The sequence below is a fragment of the Monodelphis domestica genome, chromosome 4 (genome assembly GCF_027887165.1).
Source record: "Monodelphis domestica isolate mMonDom1 chromosome 4, mMonDom1.pri, whole genome shotgun sequence".
Taxonomy (NCBI): Eukaryota; Metazoa; Chordata; class Mammalia; order Didelphimorphia; family Didelphidae; genus Monodelphis; species Monodelphis domestica.
Genome location: NC_077230.1, coordinates 426492329 through 426515511, shown reverse-complemented (window position 1 = coordinate 426515511; position 23183 = coordinate 426492329). Strand labels below are relative to the sequence as shown.

Here is a 23183-nt window from a genome sequence, read left to right as displayed (position 1 = left end):
CCAAAGATCTGATATATACATACTATTTTGTGTTCACCTAATTTACTTATATTTTCCTTCTTTTAACATTCATGTCATTCACCCATTCTGAATTTTCTTGGTTTATGGTTTGAGATGTTGATCCACACCCAATCACTCCCATATTGTCTTCCAATTTTCCCAGCCATTTTTGTCAAAAAATGGATTTTGGTCCTCAAAGCTGGGATCTTTGGGTTTATCATAGACAGTCTTGCTGAGGTCCCTTACCCCAAGTCTATTCCACTGATTCTCCTTTCTGTCTCTTAGCCAGTACCATTTTGCTTTGATGACCCCTGATTTATAGTATTGTTTGAGATCTGCTACTTCTAGGACATCTTCCTCCACATTTTTTTTTCATTATTTCCCTGGATATCCTTGATCTTTGGTTCTTCCAAACGAACTTTGTGATGTTTTTTCTACTTCAATAAGCAACTTTCTTGGTAGTTCCATGGGTATGGCAATAAATAAGTTTGGGTAGGATTGTCATTTTTATTATGTTAACTCATCCTACTCATGAGCAGTTAATGTTCTTCCAATTATTTAGATCTAGTTTTAATTTTGTGGAAATTGTTTTGTAGTTGTGTTCATATAGTTCTTGTGTTTGCTTTGGCAGATAGATTCCTACATATTTTATATTGTGTAGGGTGATTTTAAATGGAATTTCTCTTTCTTATTCTTGCTGTTGAGATGTATTGGAAATATATAGAAATGCTGATAACATATGTGGGTTAATTTTGTATCATGTAACTTGGGTAAAATGGTTGATTATTCCCACTAGCCTTTTAATTGATTCTCTATGATACTTTAAGTAGACCATCATATCATCTGCAAAGAGAGATAGCTTGATCTCCTCATTGCCTATTTTAATGCCTTCAATGTCTTTTTCTTCTCTAATTGCTACTGCTAGTGTTTCTAGTACAATGTTAAATAGTAGAGGTGATAATGGGCATCCTTATTTCACTTGTGCTCTTATTGGGAATACATCTAGTTTATCTCCATTGCAGATGATGTTGGCTAATGGTTTTAGATATATACTGTTTATTATTTTTAGGAAAGGCCCTTCTATTCCTATACTTTCTAGTGCTTTCAGTTGGAATGAGTGTTGTATTTAGTCAAAGGCTTTTTCTGCATCTGTTGTGATAATCATGTGATTTTTGTTGGTTTGCTTGTTGATATGGTCAATTATGTGGATGATTTTCCTAATATTAATCTGGTATGAATCCCAACTGATCATAATGAATAACCCTCAGGATCAGTTGCTGGAGTCTTTTTGCTAGTATTCTATTTAAGACCTTTGCATCTATGTCCATGAAGGAGATTAGTCTATAGTTTTCTTTCTCTGTTTTTGATGTGCCTGGCTTTGGAATCAGTACCATAATTGTGTCATAAATGGAATTTGTTACAACTCCCTGTTTGTTTATTACATCAAATATTTTGTATAATATTGGGATTAGTTGTTCGTTGTATGTTTGATATAACACACTTATAGAACCATCAGGCCCTGTGGATTTTTTCTTAGGGACATTTGTGATGCCTTGTTCAATTTCTATTTCTAATACAGGATTATTTAAGTATTCCAATTCTTTTTCTGTTTTTGTTTTCACTGGCTTTGGTATCAAAAATATATTTGGATCACAAAAGGAATTTGGTGGGATTCTTTCTTTACCTATTTTTGAAAATTCTTCCCTTCCATCTTGGAATCAATTCTGAGTATTGGTTCAAAGTAAGTTGAGAAGTAAAGGCTAGAAAAAGGGGGATAATGACATGCCCGTGGTCACACATCCAAAGTATCTGAGGCAAGATGTGAACCCTGGTCCTCCTGAATCTAGGCCCTGCTATCTACTGATCACCCCATAGCCCTCATTGCCTAGATTTTTAAGATTGTTTAAATAGCATTGAGATTCATTGTTCCTTCAGTGTGGTAATTCACTGGTATATCAATCTGATCCTGGGGACTTTTTCATAGAGAACTCATTTGTGGTTTCTTCAATGTCTTTTTCTAAGATTGAGTTGTTTAAATATTCTATTTATAATTCTGTTAATCTGAGCAATTAATCTTTTTTGTAAGTATTCATCTATTTTACTTACATTTCAATTTTGCTGGCACATGATTGCTCAAAATAAGTGCTCAAAATTTCCTTAATTTCAACTTCATTACTAACTCATTCATCCTTTTCATTTTTGCTATTGGTTATAATGTTTTCTTCTATCTTTAATCAAATTAACCAATGCTTCATCTATTTAATTGTATTTATATTTTAAAAACCAGATCCTAGTATTATTTAATTCTGTTTTTTATTTTCTTTTGATTTTATTAAACTCTCTTTTTGATTTTCAAGATTTCCTGTTTAATTGGACATTTCCTGATCTTTCCAGGGAACTGAAGTCAGTTGTATCCAGAGACAGCCCTAGAGAGTTTAAGATGCCCTAGATCACATTATGTGTCAATTGCTACTCTGAAACTTTTTGTACTAATGAGTCCTTCCTGTACTGGTAGTTCCACCTAGTGGACAGAAGGAGACCAATAGCAAGAGAGGAATATCTGAGGCCAGGGATGACTGAGCCAGCCTGATTTCCATCTGATTATAGAGGGGCAAATGTTGGAGCCCTTCCTCACCCAAGAAAGGATTGGGTTGGGTGTGAGCCTGTTTATGCGTCTCATAACTGTTGCAGAGTCAGTCCAGGAATCCTCTTCAGATCAGTTTTGCAAAGCATCCCAAATCATTTTTGGAAGAGAAATGAGAAGGGAGTCAAGTCCATTAAAACTGTTTGCTGTTTGGCCTGTGTAGTCAAGGAAAACCCATAGACCAGTTTCCTTGAGATACAGCTTGCTGAAAACTCTCCTCCATCTCACTTTATCTCTAGACTACCCTATCCCTGATCCCTTTGCTGCCTCTCCATTCTTTTCGGCTCTGTCTTCTTAAATCTTATTTCCTTAATTTTGGGGCTACATCAATCTAGGTCTACCACATCTTCTAAAAACAGAAAAGTAAAGACTTTTTGCTTGAGAAAGAAGTTGGGAAAAAAGGAGGTACAATGAATAACCCTGAAAAGAACAATGAGATCCATATCAGTAAATATTGTGTGAAAGGCAAGCTTGGGGAAGGGAGGGAGACCAGGGGCCTAGAGAAGGTCAAGAAATTGAGGAATCATCTTCATTTTTCTCCCACATTTCTGGAGGCAGACTAGGAGAAATAAGAGTCAGAGGCCACACAATCCTACTCGCCTATCTTTCTAACAAAATATAGTAGAGTTCTCAATTAGTCACCAGGATTCCAATCATAATCCCTGCCCCTTCTGAAAAAGAAGCCATCACCTCCTCTGAAGAGCTGATCTGCAGGGGCAGCTGGGTAACTCAGCGAATTGAGAGCCTGGCTGTGGATCAGGAAATCTTGGGTTCAAATCTTGCCTCAGACACTTCTTAGCTGTGTGACCTTGAGCTAGTTACTTAACCCCCATTGCCTGGCCCTTCTGCATTGGAAACAATACAGAGTATTGATTCTAATGCAGGAGGTAAGAGTTTTAAAAAAGAGTTGTTTTGTGATAGACAAGAGATAAAAGGGTACCAGAATGTTGCTGTAAGGAGAAAAGATACTGACACATTAGGAAATAGTCCCTCCCTGATCAATGTAACCACTGAGCATCCCCTGGCAGGGGCATCAAACCCATTATAACTTGACCAGTCTTTGGAGACATGTCTCCCCTCCTCCTCAAGTCTTTTCTTCTTTGGGCTAAGCATCTCTAGTGCCCTTAATTGGCCCTTCAATAAAATATGTGTGTGCTCATGTCTCTTCTCTATGACTCTCTATTGCCTACAGACTATCCTTGAGTGTTCTTGTTCTGGCATTAAACCTTAGCCCTTCACAAAATGGCAGCAGGCATTACAATACTTCTGGCCATGCATTGTGTGCTCAGACAGCCTGAGTCTACATTTGGTACCCAGTCTCACACTCTGACTTTCCTTCCTCTGAACCTTTGTTTGGGCTCTTCTTGGGATTTATACACAGCTTTTATATATGGTCTCATTTCATCCAACAACACTAAGAGGGAGAGATTATTTTACCCATTTAACAAATCAGGAGACTGAGACACAGATAGGGACTTGCTAGTAAGTCGCACAACCAGTAACATTTTGAGAAAGAATTTGAACTCAGGTCTTTCTCACTCTTAGTCCAACACTAGTCACTATGTCATGTCAGTCACTGGATCCATTCATGCTGCCAAAACACCTTCCAAAAAGTCCTACCATGACCTTCATGCTCAGGAGCATGCTCACTGTTTCTTCATATTCTCCCCCCACTACAAAAGGTGGCTAGCTGACCTCAGATTTGTCACTGTCCTGGTCAGTCTCACTTGGCTTTACTGGATACAAATGGGAGGCTCATTCTTCCTCACCTTAAACTTCCCAGTGGAGACCCAGGGATGGAGTGCAAGCTCTACCAAAATAACAAGGAGAAAGGTCAAGGAAGCTGAAATATTTCTCACTTATACCTGTAAAATTGGAAATTAATTTTAAGACAGCTGGCCATGGATGACCCAGGAAGGAAGCCTGTTGATGATCCTGAATGTGCCCCAGGGATTGCTCTGGCACACTGTGAATCTTAAAAATTCTCAGACCCTACTTCATAACACTTGGTTAAGACCATTCCCCATTTTAACAATGAAGGGACTTAGTCAGGAATGTGAGAACTCTACTCCACTCATACTTAAGCATATTTTAGAGGAAGATAAAGTTGTAAACTCTTTACTGAACAATAAATAAGTACTTAACTCATACTTATAGTGAAACAAAAGCCTTAAGCTAAGTCCATTTTTAGGAAGGTGCTAAGTACCTATGAAGGTCAGGCAACTTGCCAACTTGTAAGGGACAAGCCTTAACAAAAGAGGTATGAGGTTTTAGTCTACTCAGGTGTGAATTAAGAATGGTTTGTCCTTTGGAAAATGTCTACTGTGATTGGTAGATGTGAGAACTTAGGGGAGGTGACATAGGAGAAAATTCTCTTTAAAAGGAAATCAGAAGCTGAGAGAAAAACTCTCTCTGAGGACCTCTCTCTGAAGAGGTTTCATATGGCCAAAGATGAATGGGAAGGGCTTGGTGGCTGAACTTAGATGGAGATTGAGCTGGCCAAAGGTGAACTGGTATCTCTCTGAACACTAGAGTCTTGCTTGGGACAAATCTTGTGGTGAGTGTAAAGATTAAAATTTAGGGGAGATGGGGAGATTGAGGCAGGTAGAAATTAGTTTCTCTCTGCAAGAAGTATTATATTTTTTAAAGGTTTATTAAAGGATTAAAGATTAAAGAATATACAAGTAAGAAACATGTGCCTAGGCCAGAGGCCTAGACAAAATAACCTCACATCACGCAAGAGACGCTCCTGCTGCAAAACGGAAGTCCAAAAGCCCCAAGCCCCCCTCAAAAGCTTTTGAATCAGCTTAAATCCCTTCTCGATCTCGGCCCAGGTGAGATTACAAGGCATTCTGGGGAAGTGGAGGAAAGGCTCGTGGGGATTGTAGTCCTGTATCTGAGTCTATTTTTTACATGAGTGATAAAAGACTGACTGATCTCTCTCTTAAGGCTTAAAAGCCTAGGCTGGCCTAAGCTGGCCTATCTCTTTTCTCATTGTTTCCTCTTATTCTCTCTCTTTCATTAATTCCTTATTTGTATTAATTAAAATCTCCATAAAACCCAGCTGACTTGGTTATATTTAATATGTGGGAATTTTTCCCGGGTGACCACTATATTTTTGATTTGAAAACATATCTTTGAGGTCACAGTTTAAGGCAACCACTCTTTTATCTGTAACAGTTTATGCCAAACTCCTTTAATTATTACAACACATACCTCTCTCAGTGAGGTATTTTAACTTCCAACTAGAGATCAGGAAAGGTCTCTCCTTGGACCATAAAGGCTCAGGGAAATTTAGTCCCCATTAGCTTAGATTCCCAGCATAAAACCTCATGTGAGCTTGAAGATCACCTTCAACATTCTCATTCTCATCCTGTAGGGCAGGAAACACCAAAGGAAAGTAAAGATCCCAAAGCAGGGAATTCTAGAATCTTCTGTAAAGGGTATGGACATCCTGGGGGCAAATCATGTCCTATGCTCTAGAGATGCTATTGTGGGTTCAATATATCCAGACTTGAAACAGGTCTCACCTGACTCCCAGCCAGAGGCTCATCCTTTTGTATCCTGATAAGAAGTGATCTATTCCCACTCTCTGCCTTTCCTTTTCTTTCCTCGACAGAGTTAAAGTAATGTTTCCCTTTCTGAGCACAATCTCCCCATGGCCTGACTTTAGTCTATCCACACCACCGGCTCCCAATATCCTTATCAAGCTGTCAAGGTAAGGGACCCTGGCTTCTGGAAGTCCAGGCCAAGGAATCATAAACTCTTGGTGGTTCTGCCAAGTTAGAAAGGCCTCAAATCCAAGCCCAGGTGCTGGATGAAGTGGTCTATCATCCCCAGACCAGCTTGCCTCAGCCCATCAAGACTGAGCACCAGGGGCTTGGACTCCATGTGAATGTCTTTGTCAGTCACAGAACTGAAGAAGAACTTTTCTTAAGTACTGGAGGAGATGAGATCTGCACCATAGAAAGGGGTGTCTTTGCCTTTGAAATCACAGGTTTTTGGTCTCTGGCCCCCAGCCTGGCCAAGGTCTTAGACAGGCCACTTCCAAACCACTTATATGGTTATAAGATAAGAAAAAGTACGAATACAGTCATTTTCTGTCTATTCCCTGCACAGCACCACTGTCCAAACCTACCATCATCACCTCCAACAATACTGCAGTGGAGACCAAGGACTTCTCAATGACATGCAATGCTACGGGTCAAATTCACGCTTACCGGTGGTTCATAAATGGACTTGCCCCAGGTGGTAACAGGATACAGCTGTCACCGGATAACAGGACACTCACTATCAGCAGTCTCAGAAGAACGGAAAACAAAGGGCCCTATGTGTGTGAAATCGAGAACCCATTGTTTCAGAATAGGAGTGATCCATTCACACTGAATGTTACCTGTGAGTATATTGCTTCTTCCTATATGGTGCCTTCTTATAGCCTGGTGGTGTGTTCCTAGAGGCCCAGGCTAATTCAGTCCCTTCTCTGAGAGCTAAAGAGGTAGGCTCTGAGGTTCCCAACCCCCTTCATCTTTAGGGAGCCCAAATTGGCCTTGCCATGTGTTCTGGTTGAGGGTGGCCAGCCAGGGTGCTGAACTGGAGAAAGCCCTAAGATCTTCCAAGTTCAGATCCACACTGGAAAAGTAGAAGATGAGTTGTGAATTTCCCAGCTCAAAGGAGGATCAGGGAGACATAGTGGTTCTTGGTGATGGGTTATAGACTAGGAGATGCCCCCTTATTTCTGCCATAATCTCAATATGGAATCCTTTTCTTTCTTCCAGATGGCCCAGATATCGCCACAATTGTACATTCAGCCAATGAGTACCCTACTGGGGCAAATATTACCTTGAGCTGTGTTGCTGATTCTAACCCAGCAGCACAATTCACTTGGTTACAGAATGGACAAAGGATCAGCTACTCAGCCACATTTTCTGTTATTGCATCCCTGAGTGATGCTGGCACCTATACCTGTACTGCATCTAACTTATTCACTGGTTTGACTCGTACTGCAACCAAGAATATTACAATCTATGGTGAGTATCTGGATTGGGCCACCAACTTTGTGTGGGGCTCTCTCTTTCCCTGGCATGACAGAAATAGACAAAAGTGACACTCCCCCCCCCCTGGTCCCATGGCACAGTGCATTGTGGTAGAAAGAGCCCTGAGATCAGAATCATGAAACGTAGATTGAATCTTTTCTTTTCTGCCTATTATCTATGTAGTAAATGACTCCTCCTTTTACAGCCCCAGTTCCTTCATCTGGAAAAATGAATAATATTTGTTCTGTGTATAATAGGATTTTATGTGGAATCCTTTTTACATGGTAGACACAAAATAAAAACATTAGTTGTCATTATCATCTTTATTATTGATATTGTATTATTCTATTCTGTCCCAGAGACATACATCCTTCTTTTTCTCCCACCTTCTAAGGCTGCAGGTTCAATGACTGCCCCATACTCACTCTTGCAGTCCATTTCCCTTGTTGCTGTGGAACCACAGAGTGTTTCTAGTCTTGGTTGGAGTATAAGCTATGGTCATGCAATGGGGCTAGCCTTGATCCTCTTTGGCAGGGAAATTCTGGAGATGGAAAGGAGGATGTAAACTTTGTCTCCTTTCACACCCAGAGATTCACTATTGGACCTATATTCTTCCTCTTTGTAGCATAAAATGCCACATGGAAGCATATCTTATTTAACCTGGTTCTGATCTATTGGCTTTAGCCTCCAGTATATGTTAATTCACTTGTCTGACTTTCATATGTACAGATGACAGACCCTCCATAATCACACTAATGGGCATCATGACCATAGAGAGATCATCTCTGGCCTTAGTTGCCTTTTATTTCATGCTGTTTTATTGTTACGATTATTAGAGGTATCCCAGCTTCCTGTCCCTGACTCTGGGGATATTCTGAATTGAGAGCAAGGGGAGAGATAGAATTGTGAAGTGGGGAAGTGACCTTGGGGAAGTCAGACTCCAACAGTATATACTTTAGAGGAGGGATGATATTTTATTGACCTCAGTCTGTACATGAGGATGCTTAAAGCACACATTTTAAATTATCATATAATTATCTGTGAGTTATTTTCTTTTGTTAATTATTTCCCAATTACCTTTTCACCTGGTTCAGGCAGCACTGGGAATGTTGGAGGCTATGGATTTGACACCTGTAGTCTAAAAGAGCTTTTTCTTAATTTATTTTTTCCAATTAACCAAAATCTATTTTTGTCCCCTTTTTACCTTCTACCGCTAATGAAAAAAAAACATCTTTGGGACAGGTATGAGTTGTGCCTGCCTGTAGCCACAAATTAATATATTCTTAGGTGGATACCTGAGAAGGAGAGTTAGAAAGTGAGGGAAAATGGGTGAAGGGGATATAGAGTAAGAGGAAATAGAACAAAGGAAGAGAGACTCAGAGACACGGCTTAAAGAGCTTGGGATCCAGCCTGTGTGCTCCTCTGATGGTGGTAGAGAGAGAGAGAGACAGTGAACTACATATTTCCTCAGTCTTTTGTTGGAGGATCAAGCAATGGGGAATGGGAGGTGGCTAATGTTCATGTGACAAGGCATAAGGCTTAACATTGGTTCAACTGACTACCACAAGATCAAAGAAGAGGAGTTTTCTTAAGCATGTGACCTGGTATGGAATCTGGTCTGGCAAGGTGGGAACTAGGACACTGAGGCAGCCTACCCAGGAATTCTTCTGACCTTTGGATTTGTGATAGAGACATGAATAGAGAGAGGCTTTGCAGGTCTCGTGGACCAAGATGCAAGAACCAGGGTTCCAATGGAATGTCCCTGGTTGGTGGCAGTTTAAGCTGACCGGTGTAATAAAGAATAAGCTGAGAGAAGCTATTACTTGTGAATAGGGAATGGTAACTGAGGAGAACATCTTTATTAGCAATGACTGTTGTTCTCTGTCTGGCTTTTGACTTGAGAGCACTGCTAATGGGAACCTGAAACTGCTGAGAGAACCTGAGGATGCTTAGTTGTAATGGGGGATTGCCACACACAAAGGACACTGGTACAGAAGGGACTGCTCTGGGGAATCTGTCTATTGATTTCTACTAATCTATTTCCTAACCTCCTTCCTCCCTCACTCCCTCCTCCAACCCTCTTCCTCCTGCCACTCTTCTCCTCCCAATTTTCCCTCCCCCCTGAGTGAATTACAAAATATTCTAATTTTCTTTCTCAGGTAAGTGGTCTATTGGGATAACAGGATGGGAAACTGAGGTAAGGGGGGTGAGGAAGTCCCTAATCTAAATGATTGATTTTAGAAAGGTTTGGGGAAGTATTCTAGTCACAAACTGTGACTCTGAGATAGGGAGATGGAGGACAATGGCTCAGTGTCAACTTCAATTGTTCAGAATCAGAGAAACCCAAAACCCAAATCAGCTTCACAAAGATCTTTCAGTCAGCTTCAAACCTCCAGGGAGAGAGAGAGTCAGTCCCCCAGTCAGAGACAAAGTCCAAAAGCCAAGTTTGCCACCTCCCCCTCTCCAAGGTCCTTTCAGCCAGCTTCAAACCTCCAAGGAAAAAGTGGCTTCCAGTCAGAGACACAGAGACCAAAAAAAAGAAAACAAAACAAAACAAAAAAACCCTGACTCCTGTCAGCTCCAACTACCACACACTGAGGACATTCCATTGGAATCCTGGTTCTTATGTTCTTGCATGTTGATCCACAAGTCCTGCAAAACCTTTCTCTCTTCCTATCTCTATCTCACAGTGGAGAGGGAACTTTGTCTCTGACTGGAAGTCATTTTTCCCTGGAGGTTTGAAGCTGGCTGAAAGGACCCTGGGGGAGGGGGGCTGACTTGGCTTTTGGACTTGGTCTCTGCCTGGAAGTCACACTCTCTCCCTGGAGGTTTGAACCTGGCTGAAAGACCTTTGTAAAGCTGATTTGTTTTTTTGGGTTTCTCTGGTTCTGAGCAGTTGAAGTTGACACTGAAGAAGAGATTTTCTTGGTGAAGAAGAAATAAGATTCAAACAGTTGTTCTCCATCTCCCTAACTGTCTTAGAGTCACAGTTTGTGACTGGGATACTTTCTAAAATTCTTCTTTAGATTAGGGAAATCCTCATCCCTCTTACCTCAGTTTCCCACCCTGTTATCCCAATAAACCCCTTGACTTGAAAAAGGAAAAGAAAAGAATATCTTTATAGTTTACTCAAGTGGGGAGGGAAGGAGCCAAGGCTTCAAGAAGAACTGGGTGGAGAGGGTTGGAAAAGGGAGGGAGTGAGGGAGGAAGGAGTTAGGAAATAGATTGAAGAATCAGCCATCAGTAGGAATCAGCAGGCAAACCCCAGAGTAAACCCCAGGGCATTCCTTTATAAGTAGTCCCCTGTGTACCAATATCCCTGTGTGGTGGCATACCTCAGCATTTCTCATTCCTACCTCCACTATCACCAAAGAGGTTCAGGTCCCAGCAGGAGCTCTCTAGTCACAGTCAGAGAACAGCAATCATTGTAAGAAGAAACAAGGTTCCCCACAGTTTACCTTCTCTATTTCAAGCAATAGTAGTTTTCAGTTAATTTACTCTTCTATTTCAAGTGGCACCTTAATCTGACAGTACCCAACAATCCCACAGGCAGGAAAGATAGTAAAAATGTTCAAACAAGTAGTTTTTGGTGTGGTGGTTTTGGCAGCCATCGCTTGCTTTTGGATTTACCATATTCTTTACAGCAAACTGACTCAAATGGTAGTGAAGACTGTGGATTATGTAGGAAACTTGACAATGACTGTGTTACAATTACCTTTCCAAAATGAATTAATTCTCTGGAAAATCCTGGCACAAGTATATGTACTATTCATGGCTGTGTTGCAGACTCTAACCCAAGTGAGGAAATTTTTTAGATTTATAGTTCCCCTTAAGGCAGAGAAGTTTATGGCCATTGACAACAACTTAGACAAAAATGATTAAGGCAGTTTTTGAACAACTCATTAAGGAAAAGGGTTTATATCTAGTTATGGGCAAGGACAATGGGCAATCAGAGAATGCACCTCAGGAAACTGAAGGTAGCAATGAAAATGAGAACCAGGCTGCTAGTGTCCCTGAGAAAATATGTTCATTGAAGGAAGTGACCAAGCTAACAACTAATGCTGGTGTTATTCACTCAAAGGACCATAGACAATTCACTCCTCATGAACTTGAGTTTGTTAAATGTCGTTTTCCAAAATTGGTGGACAATCCTTTTAAAACCCACAAGGAGCTAAAGAGAGCATTTCGAATCTTTGATCCAGACTTCGAAGATATTGAATTTCTCTTAACAGAACTTTTCAGCTCCCATGAAAAAAGGGAATTTGTGGAGACAACTAGATCTGAAAGTAATTTGACCAGCTGGCCCACTGTAGATCAAAGATTGGATATGGATTTTGCCAATCCAATCTGAATGTCATACCTTAAACAGTGCAGAGAGGATTTGCTTGAAGCCATTAAGCAATGCTGTTCAAAACCTGGTGAATGGTCCAAATTTGATAAGATCAGGCAGGAAAAGGGGGAGCATCCTGCCACATTCATAGACTGTCTGTCAGAGATGGCAGAGGCAATCTTAGGTTTAGAAGCAGATAATGAAGAGACAGCTGGCCATGTACGTAGACAGTTTCTGAGGGGATGCACACCAAGTTTGAGGACATTCTTTAAGAACTATTTCCCTAGATATGATTCATTTTCCCTAATTGAATTGAGAGAGGCTGCAGGTTACCTATTTGAAAATAGTTCAGATCAGAACAAGGAAGTTAAAGACCTTAAGGAAAAGTTAGAGGACTGAAAAGGATTTGAAACAGAAGGAAATTAAAAATTTAAACATGGTCAGAACATACACAAAATCTATTTCCCAAAAATCTAGTTACCAGACAATATCAGTGCAAAAAGAAACTAGGGAGTGTTTTTTGTTTTTTTTTGCTACCGTAAAGGGCACTTGATTAGAGACTGTTTCTTAAAGAAGAAACAGGAGAGTACTAACAGAGAAAAACATAATGCAGGAACTAGGTACAAGAAATCCACTTGCTGTTCACACTGCAAGTTAAAGTCCTCACAACAAGCACCTGATTTGAGGGAAATGCAAAAGGTAATAGAAACTGGAGCAAAACCAAAGTATTCAGATATGATTAGAAGGGAATTATGAAGCCAGGCACTTGGAGATAGAAGAAGAAATTTTGAGCTAGAGGCTGCAGTTAAAAATAATATTAAAGGGGGCAGCTGGGTGGCTCGGTGGATTGAGAGTCAGGCCTAGAGATGGGAGGTCCTGGGTTCAAATCTGTCCTCAGACACTTCCCAGATGTGTGACCCTGGGCAAGTCACTTGACCCCCATTGCCTAGCCCTTACTCTTCTGCCTTGGAGGCAATACACAGTATTGAAGGTAAGGGTTTTTAATAAAAAAATAATAGTAAAAAGTTGGGAAATAGTGCAAAATTGGTGCAAGAAAGTTATTCTGTGAATGATAGCCATTGCAATAAAGCAAGAGAAAGGCAGAGCCAGATTAAAGAAAATGAGGCAGAAATTAAAGAAATAATATCTCAAATTGCAAATGAGATGAAAGAATTTGATAAGACCTATATAGTAACCACACAGGAAAAGTCTGTAAAGGAAATCAAATCATTCCTTGAGAACTTTTTCCAGTGTAGAGTGGAGAATGGGATTAAATTATGTGAAAGGGAAAGAAAGAATAAGTCATAGGAACTCAAGAAAAAGTTAGTAACTAATACAGAGACACATAATTTTAATTCCCTAATGGTTACTGGTGATAAAGATGGCAAGGCTCTAGAAACATTCACAGAAGAAGTCCCACCTAATGCAGTTAATTCTGTCAATAACTTCATGGCAGAGGTACCTTTGGTAAGTATATCTAGTTTGAATCCAGAAGCTAGTACCTTCCATCCAGCAATGTGTGTTATAGATAAAAAAAACTGATAATGAAGCTGACATTGCTTTTGAACACAAAGATTATCATATTCGAAGTACTAGAGGTGACATATCAGTTAAATTTGAATCTGGGGATGGAATGGCAGACTTAGTAACAACCAAGAATTCAGTTAGTGCCAGCATTCTAAATGGCAGAGGGGTATCTGGCCAAAGCAAAGGTTCATGTTCCATTGAAGACTTCATTGGGAATGGATCAAATCAAAAGAAATTAACTGAGCTACATATGCAGCTGGCAGAGGGTACCAAAGACAGGAGTACTAATTCAGTGGCAATAAACTCCTTTGCTACATGCCAGAACCATATGTATGGATTAAGGTGGGGAAGAAGAACTATAAGGCTCTCTTAGATGCTGGTGCTTCAAAATCTGTCCTAAAGACATGTCCAGGGGATACCGACATAGGGGGTATGGTTTCTGTAGCTGGAGCAATGGGACAAATTCAACAGGTCCCTGAGCTCAAAAGCACTATGGTTAAACTGGGTCCTCTCACCGTAGATCATACCTTCTTGTTGATTCCATCATGCCATGACAATCTTTTAGGATGTGATTTTTTCTTGTGCAAGATACAGGCAACCCTGTGAAAAATGTGAAAATTCTGGGGTAATTTATTTTCATCTACCCAAGAACTTACTGAAGCACTATCCATTGTTGTACTTAGAACAACTTGAAGAAGAACCTGAAAAGATTCAAGTTGTGACTTCTATGTATGACATACCCACAGATATTCCACAGGGGGTGTTTGCAAAACATCAAAATGATGTGGGTCAGATTAAATTGATTACTACTGTTAGGATTGAGGTCAGGGAAGGAATACCACCTAAGATACCACAATACAAATTAAGTAGAGAAGCAAGAGAAGGGATAATACCCATTATAAATAGCTTGCTTGAGCAAGGTATATTGAGACCTACATAATCTGAATATAATAGCCCAATATTAGCTATCAAAAAGAATAAGCTAAATGAAGATGACACTTCTGCATAGAGATTTTTTATGGATTTGAGGGCTGTGACTAATTTCATTAGGAAGAGACATACTGTAACACCATCTCCAAATGATATCATAACTCAGATACCTGCAGAGGCTAGATGGTACACAGTGTTGGACCTGAGCAACACTTACTTTACTATACCGTTGCACCCTGATTCTCAAAATATTTTTGCTTTCCAATGGGATCAAACCCAGCTGTGCTATACTAGATTAGTGCAAGGATGTTGTGAGTCGGCTTCAATATTTTGTCAATTGTTGCAAAGATCTAGCTACTATAACTTTCAAACGTAGTAGATTGATACACTATGTGGATGATTTGTTGCTAGCATCTCCTGACCCTAAGACTTGTTTAGAAGATTCAAAGAAATTGTTAATAGAACTCTATAAGAGGGTTTCATAAAGTTTCTAAAAAGAAGATTCAATGGGTCCTACCAATAGTTAAATATTTAGGATTTGTCCTGCAGGGGGGCACCAGGAAAATCTTTAATAAAAGGAGGGCAGACATACAGAAGCTAGGCACCCCTAGAACTAAGAAAGAACTTAGTTAGACCTTTTATGGGGGTTGCTGGTTTCTTGAGGCAGTACATAGTGGGATATTCTCATATTTCCAAGTGCTTGACTGATTTGACAAAGAAAGACATTAAAGAACCATTGCAATTGAATAAGGAACATTTGCATGCTTTGTCACAGTTGAAGGGAGCTATTCTATCAATTCCAACTTTGGGAATACCTAATTATAAGAAGGAATTCCACTTGTATGTCCATGAAGCAAAAGGCATTGCTTGTGGAATGTTAGCACAGCATTTTGGGTTGAATCTAAGGGCTATAGCGTTTTATTGTTCTATCCTTGACACGGTTGCACAGGGCAGGGTGTATTGCCTCAGGAGCATAATAGCTACTGCTCTAATGGTCAAGAAGTCCTATGACATAGTACTGGGATGTAAATTGCATGTGTATTTTGCACACCAAATTGAAAACCTTTTAAGGTCACACAATATGCATTTATTCACTGATGTAAGAATATCCCAGTATGAAGTCATTTTGTTAGGCAATGATAATATCACAATTCATAGATGTGCACCATTGAACCCAGCAACTCTGATCCCTGATTTGCCAATGGATGGAGAAGTATTGCATGATTGGGATCAGATAGTGGAACTCATGCATAGGCCAAATGAATGCCTTAAAGATACACCTCTTATCGATCCAGAAATGGAGTTATACACTGATGGGTCCTCCTGTGTTCATGTTGGGAGAAAATTCACATCGGCAGTGGTTGTTGACAATAACAAAACACTTTGGCATGATGCATCATTGCCAAGTCATGTCAGTGCCCAGGGAGCCGAGCTCAAGGCCCTAGAATTAGCTAGAGGGAAAAAAAGAGCTAATATTTTTCCTGGATTCACAATACACTTTCTCCACTGTATATTGGTCATCATATATATGGTAAAACAGAGGGTATAAAACTTCAGCTGTGAAACCAATTGCATATGGCAATCTGATAGATCGTATCATAAGTGCTGTAGACTTTCCTAGGGAGGTGGCCATAATCCATTGTAAGGCACATACTCATGGAAAGGACAGAATATCCCTGTGGAATGACAGAGAAGACGTAACATCAAAATATGCTGCTAGGTTCGGTCCCCACCGTGTGCTGAATTTCTCTCTGGTCGAAAGGTATAATCTCACTGAAGCCTATGACAGAGAAGAGATACAGTCATGGAAAGAGCAAGTAGACGCTAAACTGATCAAAGGTGTCTGGATTGCTTGAGGGGGTAAACCTATTCTCCGTAAAGTTATATAAAATCTATATACTGTAATTCATGCAAATGGACATTACAGAGTACAAGGGATTCTGGATACCATAAAGAGATATTGGACAGCACCAGGAATAACTACAAATGTCATTAGAACTTGTCAGGCATGTGAGACATGCAGGAGATATAATCAAGGACATTTTAAGAGTGTTGCATTGGGAGGCAGACCACTCAGCTATATGCCTTTCCAGTGTATTCAGAATGATTAAATCAACATGCCTAAGGACAAAGGATACAAATATGCATTGGTTATAGTGGATAGACTGACTAGATGGGTTGAAGCATGTCTGCCCAAGAAAAGTGACACTGCCACAGTAGTGAAATTTCTATTGAAGGAGATTATACCTAGACATGGCATTCCCAATACCATCGACTCCGACAAGGGGTCCCACTTCACTTCCCAGGTTCTACAAGAAATCTATAAGAACTTGGGGATTAAGTGTAATTACCATTCAATCTATAGGCCCCAGAGTTCCGGGCAGGTCGAAAGGATGAACAAAGAGCTAAAAACACAAATAGGTAAACTCTGTTCAGAAACACATTTAAAATGAACAGATGTTTTGCCTCATGCTTTGTTCAACATTAGAACCAGGCCTAGGACTGACCTGCATTATATCACCTTTTGAAATGCTGTATGGTAAGGCTCTTTGGCATGGTAGGACAGTAAAGTTACCTTACTTGTCTTTGTTAAGAGGGGGATGCATTCTTCATGAATACTTAGAACAGATACAATGTAGGATTGAAGATCTAAGGAAACTGGGTTTGCTTGTGCTGAGAATACCACCAGATTTTTCATTGCACATGATAAAACCAGGTGATAAGGTATATGTCAAGAATTTTAATAGAGAATCTCCTACAGAACCAAGATGGATCAGACCAACAATGGTTGTGATGACAAACTGGTCTATAAAGGTTGATCAAAGAGATCCATGGTTCCATGCTTTACATGTGAAATTACATCACACCCATAATATTGAATAGTACTGGGAAAATAAGTGATAAGCCAATTCAGTCCCTACCGAAAACACAGGAAAGCACATGAGAGCCATCAAAACACAGAAAATTAGCCCTGCACAAGTTGAATTGATTAAGGAATAGAAATGCACCACTAAAGCTGAAGCATATAGTACAGTCTCTGAAGATATATAGCCATTAACCCCGAATACAAAAAGAAAACCTTGCATTTGAAAGAATAGCAGTCACAATGATCTGCCTGAAATAGTAACAAATCAAAAAGAACTATCTCCTAGTAATACATACAATAACCATTCAAAAACTACATTCAGTAACCATAAGATAGACCTCCTTGATGAAGAAAAAAAGACAACTTGAAAACTATACGCTTAGGCATAACGCGTACACTCATGCAAGAAGAAAAACACAAGTTGACCTAACTTGCAAGCACGAAGAGAAACAAATACATAATGCTTACCCCCATGCATGAAGAAAAATTGATACATTCTGACACTCATGAAGATTTCAACTCACTTCCATGCAAAAGTAACTTTTCACTCTTACTTGCACACATACATAAACAACCCTAACTTACACACATGTTTGTGGTTTTTTGGGGGGTTGTTCCTGGGGCAAACCCCAGTTTGCCTGCTGGTCCCTACTCCCTACCTCCATTATCACCAAACAGGTTCAGGTCCCAGTAACTGCCCTCTCTAGTCACAGTAAGAGAACAGCAGTCATTGTAAGAAGAAACAAGGTTCCCCACAGTTTACCTTCTCTATTTCAAGCAGTAATAGTTTTCAGTCAGTTTACTCTTCTATTTCAGACTGTAGATTTGAAGAGTGGTCAGAATTAATAGAGTACCTATTAAATACAATGATCAAGAACTAATATGCCTGTGAATATGGTACATGAGCACATAGATTGCAATATTAATACATTAGTAATTGTTTCAAGATTAAAATACTCATGTGGACATATCAAGGTAAAGTAATTCTCAATCTCAATAAATATCTGTTGCAACTTACACCCTGAGTCCATCCCATTTCTGAAGTGAGGCAGCTGATTTCATAGGAAGTCTGTAGCTTTTTGTAGGAATTGAATAACTTATTGTCATGGGTCTTCTGCAATTCTTTTTAGCCACTGCATTGATCAGAAGTCCCAAGTTTTTTAAAGTTGTTTCCCTTCAGAACACTGTATTTATTGTATAAATTACCTTCTTGTTCTACTCACTTCATTCTGCATCAGTTAAGACAAATCTTCTGAAGTTTCTGTTCGTGAAATGGAACTGTTCCTATGAGTGACTTGGCTCAAATGAAATAATATCTTTAAAGACCTTAGTAAATGGTGACCATTAATGTTCTATTAATTCTGTAGACAAGCAGAAAGCATAATTTTGGACCTGGAAGGAAAAGAGAGAGAAAGAAAAAATTGGCATGATAGGGATGGTAAAAGCAGATATGATGCAGAAGTAGCTCAGAAAGCTGGTACAGTAGATGGAATGTGATAATATGAATATTATTGGGAATTGATATCAGGTCCTATCCTGGAATACAAAATGTCCAAATCATAAAAAAAAAAATCAACCTCAATGGGGAACTGACTAGTACATGTCGTAGAAAAAAGTTGAATTAATGGGGCATGGTTGATTTAAAAAAGGGGAAATTGGATACAAACTATTAATGCCATATTGGCTTGCATAAAGGGGACTTGGGGATGATTGAGAGGATCACAAATATATTATCGGTGGGAAAGGTAATAGAGCAGTTCAAAAAACATAAAGCAAACTTTATTTTAACCCTTACCTATCAGATGTAGGATCAATACTCTGCAATGGAAGTTAAGTGAGTGGCCCAGGGTCATATAGCTGGGAATTATTTAAGGTCAGATTTGATCCCAGAACCTCTGATCTCTAGGCCTGGCTCTCAATCCACTGAGCTACACAATTACCTCAACCACTAATGCAGTCTTAAGAGAAGCATGTCCAGTTCCAAGAATAAGGAGATAGCTGCCCTTCTGTACTATCAGATGGCACTTAGATTATTGTATTTGGTTATGAATGACACAATTTACAAGTGGCAACAGTGAACTGGGGAGTGTTCAGCCAGAATGATGAGGGGTCTGGAGTCTCCAAAAATCAATTGAGGGAACTACATATTTGAAAAAGGAATAGAAAGCTTTGGGGAGAGGCCTGATAGTAATTTTCTGGACTCTTAGGTGGAAGAGGAATTAGAAGTGTTCTGTGTGGCCTCAGAGGGCTGAACTAGAATCATAGAGGCAAATGGTGATGGAAAGCAAAACCCTTGTTTGTGAGGAGAAATTCTTCATGAAGTCATTATTAAGTTCTGTCCAACTCTTCCCAACTCCATTTCTTAGCAGAGATCCTGGAGGGGTTTGCCATTTCCTTGTCCAACTCATTTTACAGATGAGGAAACTGAGGCAAACAGGGTGAACTGACTTTCTCAGGGTCACACAGCTAGTTAGATCAAATTAGATAGCTGGGGCAAAGAAAAGAGATCAGTCCCTATTACTCACGTGTCCAAAATGGAGAAACAGTCTCAGAGGCCCCCACCTTCAGCTTTCTTCAGAGCAAGCTTCCTCAGAGCCCAGGAACCACACCGCTCAAAAACTCCACCCCCTTCAGTCTCCAGACCCTCCTATCTTTAAGGACACCATCCAAGTTGCCTCCCCTCAGTCCTCACATCTACCAATCACTCTTCATCAATTTCCCTGTCAATGGAGGCTCTTGCTTAACCCAGGACCGCCCAGAGGTTTCTGGCTTTTGCACATGTCTGTTGAAGGTCATATTTTCAAATGATTAAATCTATACTCCTTTGCTACAGCCCTTTCTAAATCCTGTTAACTTGAGTATGGTAGAGATTGGAATAATTAAATTTTGATCTAGGCTGCAGCCCTTACTCAATCCTATTAGGACTGAATAGGGTGGAGATTTATTCCAAGTATCTCCATTGTATCAATTCTAAATCAATCAAGACTCAAAGAAATTCCTGTTCTATGCTTAAGCATAGGTCAAAGTCCTTTCCATTGTTCAGCAAAGGGTTTCTGTCCTAAAGTAATCTTAAGAAGGGAAGAGAAGGAACCTCCCATGCCAATGGAGTTCCCATTCCAATAGACTATCAGTAAGAAATTTTCCAAGTATGAAATATCCCAATGGTGAAATTTTCAACAATTATAAGTCTAAGGAAATTTGAGGTTTACAGCATGGAGAAATGAGATAATGCTAATTACAAGATTTTCCAGATACTCAGCACTTTAAAGTCTACTAAGCAATATAGCATCTCATTGTATTCCAAAGCACAAGCATTATCTTCATTTGAATGCTAAGGAAACTGAGGCTGATATGTAGTATTGGATGAACACCAAGCCTCCTCCCTTCCCCACCTCCTACATCACTGATCTTCTTCTTATCAGTCCACAGGTACATTCATTCATTCATCTAACTGACCTGGGCCACACCAGCCATTCACCTCTATCCCACAATATTTTTCACGCACTTGCTCAGCACAAAGTGTCTCTAGGCTCTGGACTAGAGATACAGAAAAATGACTCAGTCCCTGCCCCCCTCCAGGAGTGTGTCCCAAACAAGAGGAGGCAAATTTGACTGAGACAGACAGTATGGTTCAGAATCACTAAATTTCCCTTTCAGGAAAAGAAAATTTGTTCAGTTATTTCAGACGTGTCTGTCTTCATGACCCTATTTGGTGTTTTTTAACAAAAGTCATGAAGTGCTTTGTTATTCCCTTCTTCAGCTTATTTTACAGATGAGGAAACTGAAGCAAACAGGGTTGATTGAGTACTAGGGATACCAGGTGCAATAAAGGTTGTTGGTTATACACAAAGCATTAGTAATTATGGGAATAATAGTGATGTGAAGCCAGGACCATTATCGTTTTGATGATGTGATGTGGGATGGCCCACCCTAGGAATTACTTCATTAAGAAGGGCTTTTGTTACTTCCTGCCTTTTTCTGTTCTTCTGGGCAATGACTCTACCTATTCAATAAAGGCAACTACAAAAACTGAGGGCCCTATACCTTATACCTTTTGCAATATAGTAGATGGATGATTCTATTTGCCAAATTTTCCCAGGACCTTAATGGAATGGAAATCTCAAACTTCCTCACAAACTCCAAATTCTTTGTATTTTTATTTTTAACAATCTTTTTAAAACTTTTGAGTACCCCCTTCCTACCTGTTCCTGACCCATTGTGAAGGCAAGAAATGTGGTGTCTTTTGTACATATGAAATTACGTAAAACATATTTACACATTAGCCTCTTTGGAACAACAACAAAAAAGGCAAGAAAAACAGAAATTGAAAGAAGTATTGTTTGTACAAATTCAGACATCATCAGATCTTTCTCTGGAGGTAGAGGGTATTTTTCTTCATCATAAATCCTTTGAAAATGTCTTAGATCGATGCATTAATCAGGATAGTCAAGTCATCAGTCTGTTGTAAAGGATAGGATTAACTCTTCTCTTGTCTATTTTTTTTTATCTTTTAAAAATTTGCTTTATTGAACTTAAAGAAATAGCATCATATCGAAATTATTTCCATTCAAACCTGGTTTTATATTTTCCTACATAATATTTACAAACATAATTTGAAGACAGTTCTGGAGCAAAACATAACTTGAATGCTAAAGATTATAAATATATAGGATTTAAGTCTTATAGCTACTGAAATATTTTATGCAGTTACTTTTTAAAATTTTATTTAGCCAAATTAGAACATTATTCCTTCGTTCCAAGAATCATATTCTTTCCCTCCCTCCCCTTCCTCCATACCTTCCCATAGCTGACATGCAATTCCACTGTGTTTTACATGTGTTTTACATGTACTTAATCAGAACCTGTTTCCATGTTGTTGATGTTTGCACTAGGGTGATAATTTAGAGTCTACATCCCCAATCATTTCTCCCTTGACCCATGTAATGAAGCTGTTCTATTTCTTCTGTGTTTCTGCTCCCACAGTTTTTCCTCTGAATTTGGATAGTTTTCTTCTTTATAGATCCGTCTGAGTTGTTCAGGATCACTGCATTGGAACTAATGGAGAAGTCCATTACATTTGATTGTACCATAGTGTATAAGTCTCTGTGTACAATGTTCTCCTGGTTCAGCTGCTTTCACTCTGCATCAGTTCCTGGAGGTTATTCCAGTTCACATGGAATCCCTCCAGTTTATCATTCCTTTGAGCACAATAGAATTCCATCATCAAGATATACAACAATTTGTTCAGCCATTCCCCAATTGAAGGGCATCCCCTCATTTTAAATTTTTTGCCACCACAAAGAGTGCAGCTATGAATATTCTTGTACAAATCTTTTTTCCTTATTATCTCTTTGGGGTATAAACCCAACAGTGCTATGGCTGGATTAAAAGGCCAACTATTCTTTAGTGCACTTTGGGCATAGTTCCAAATTGCCCTCCAGATCAATTCACAACTCCACAAGCACTGCATTATCATCCCAATTTTGCCACATCCCCTCCAACATTCATTACTTTCCTTTGCTGTCATGTTACCCAATCCGGTAGGTGTAAGGTGATACCTCAGAGTTGTTTTGACTTACATGTCTCTGATTATAAGAGATTTAGAACACTTTTTCATATGTTTATTTTTTTGAGTTTTTAAAACATTTTATTTGGTCATTTTCATACATTATTCATTGGAAACAGAGATCATTTTCTTTTTCTCCCCCCACCCCCTACCAACCCTCCCCTAGGTAGGTATCTCCTCTGGTTATCTCATGTGTCCTTGTTCCGAACCCATTTCCTTGTTGTTGGTATTTGCATTAGGGTGCTCATTTAGCTTCTCTCCTCTGACTTGTCCCCTCAGCCTCTGTA

The 23183-nt window shown here is 39.5% G+C and overlaps 1 protein-coding gene across 2 annotated transcripts in view; it reads left to right on the top strand.

The window, feature by feature from the left end:
• The window catches only part of LOC130458748 (carcinoembryonic antigen-related cell adhesion molecule 5-like), a 50242-nt gene extending 40216 nt beyond the window's left edge, over positions 1-10026 (top strand). For both annotated transcript variants that reach the window (XM_056825369.1, XM_056825370.1), the window contains exon 4: positions 6764-10026. In XM_056825369.1, the coding sequence (XP_056681347.1) occupies positions 6764-7098 (335 nt within the window). In that variant the 3' untranslated portion in view covers positions 7099-10026. The remainder of the gene's footprint in view (positions 1-6763) is intronic.
• Positions 10027-23183: the final 13157 nt, after the last annotated feature.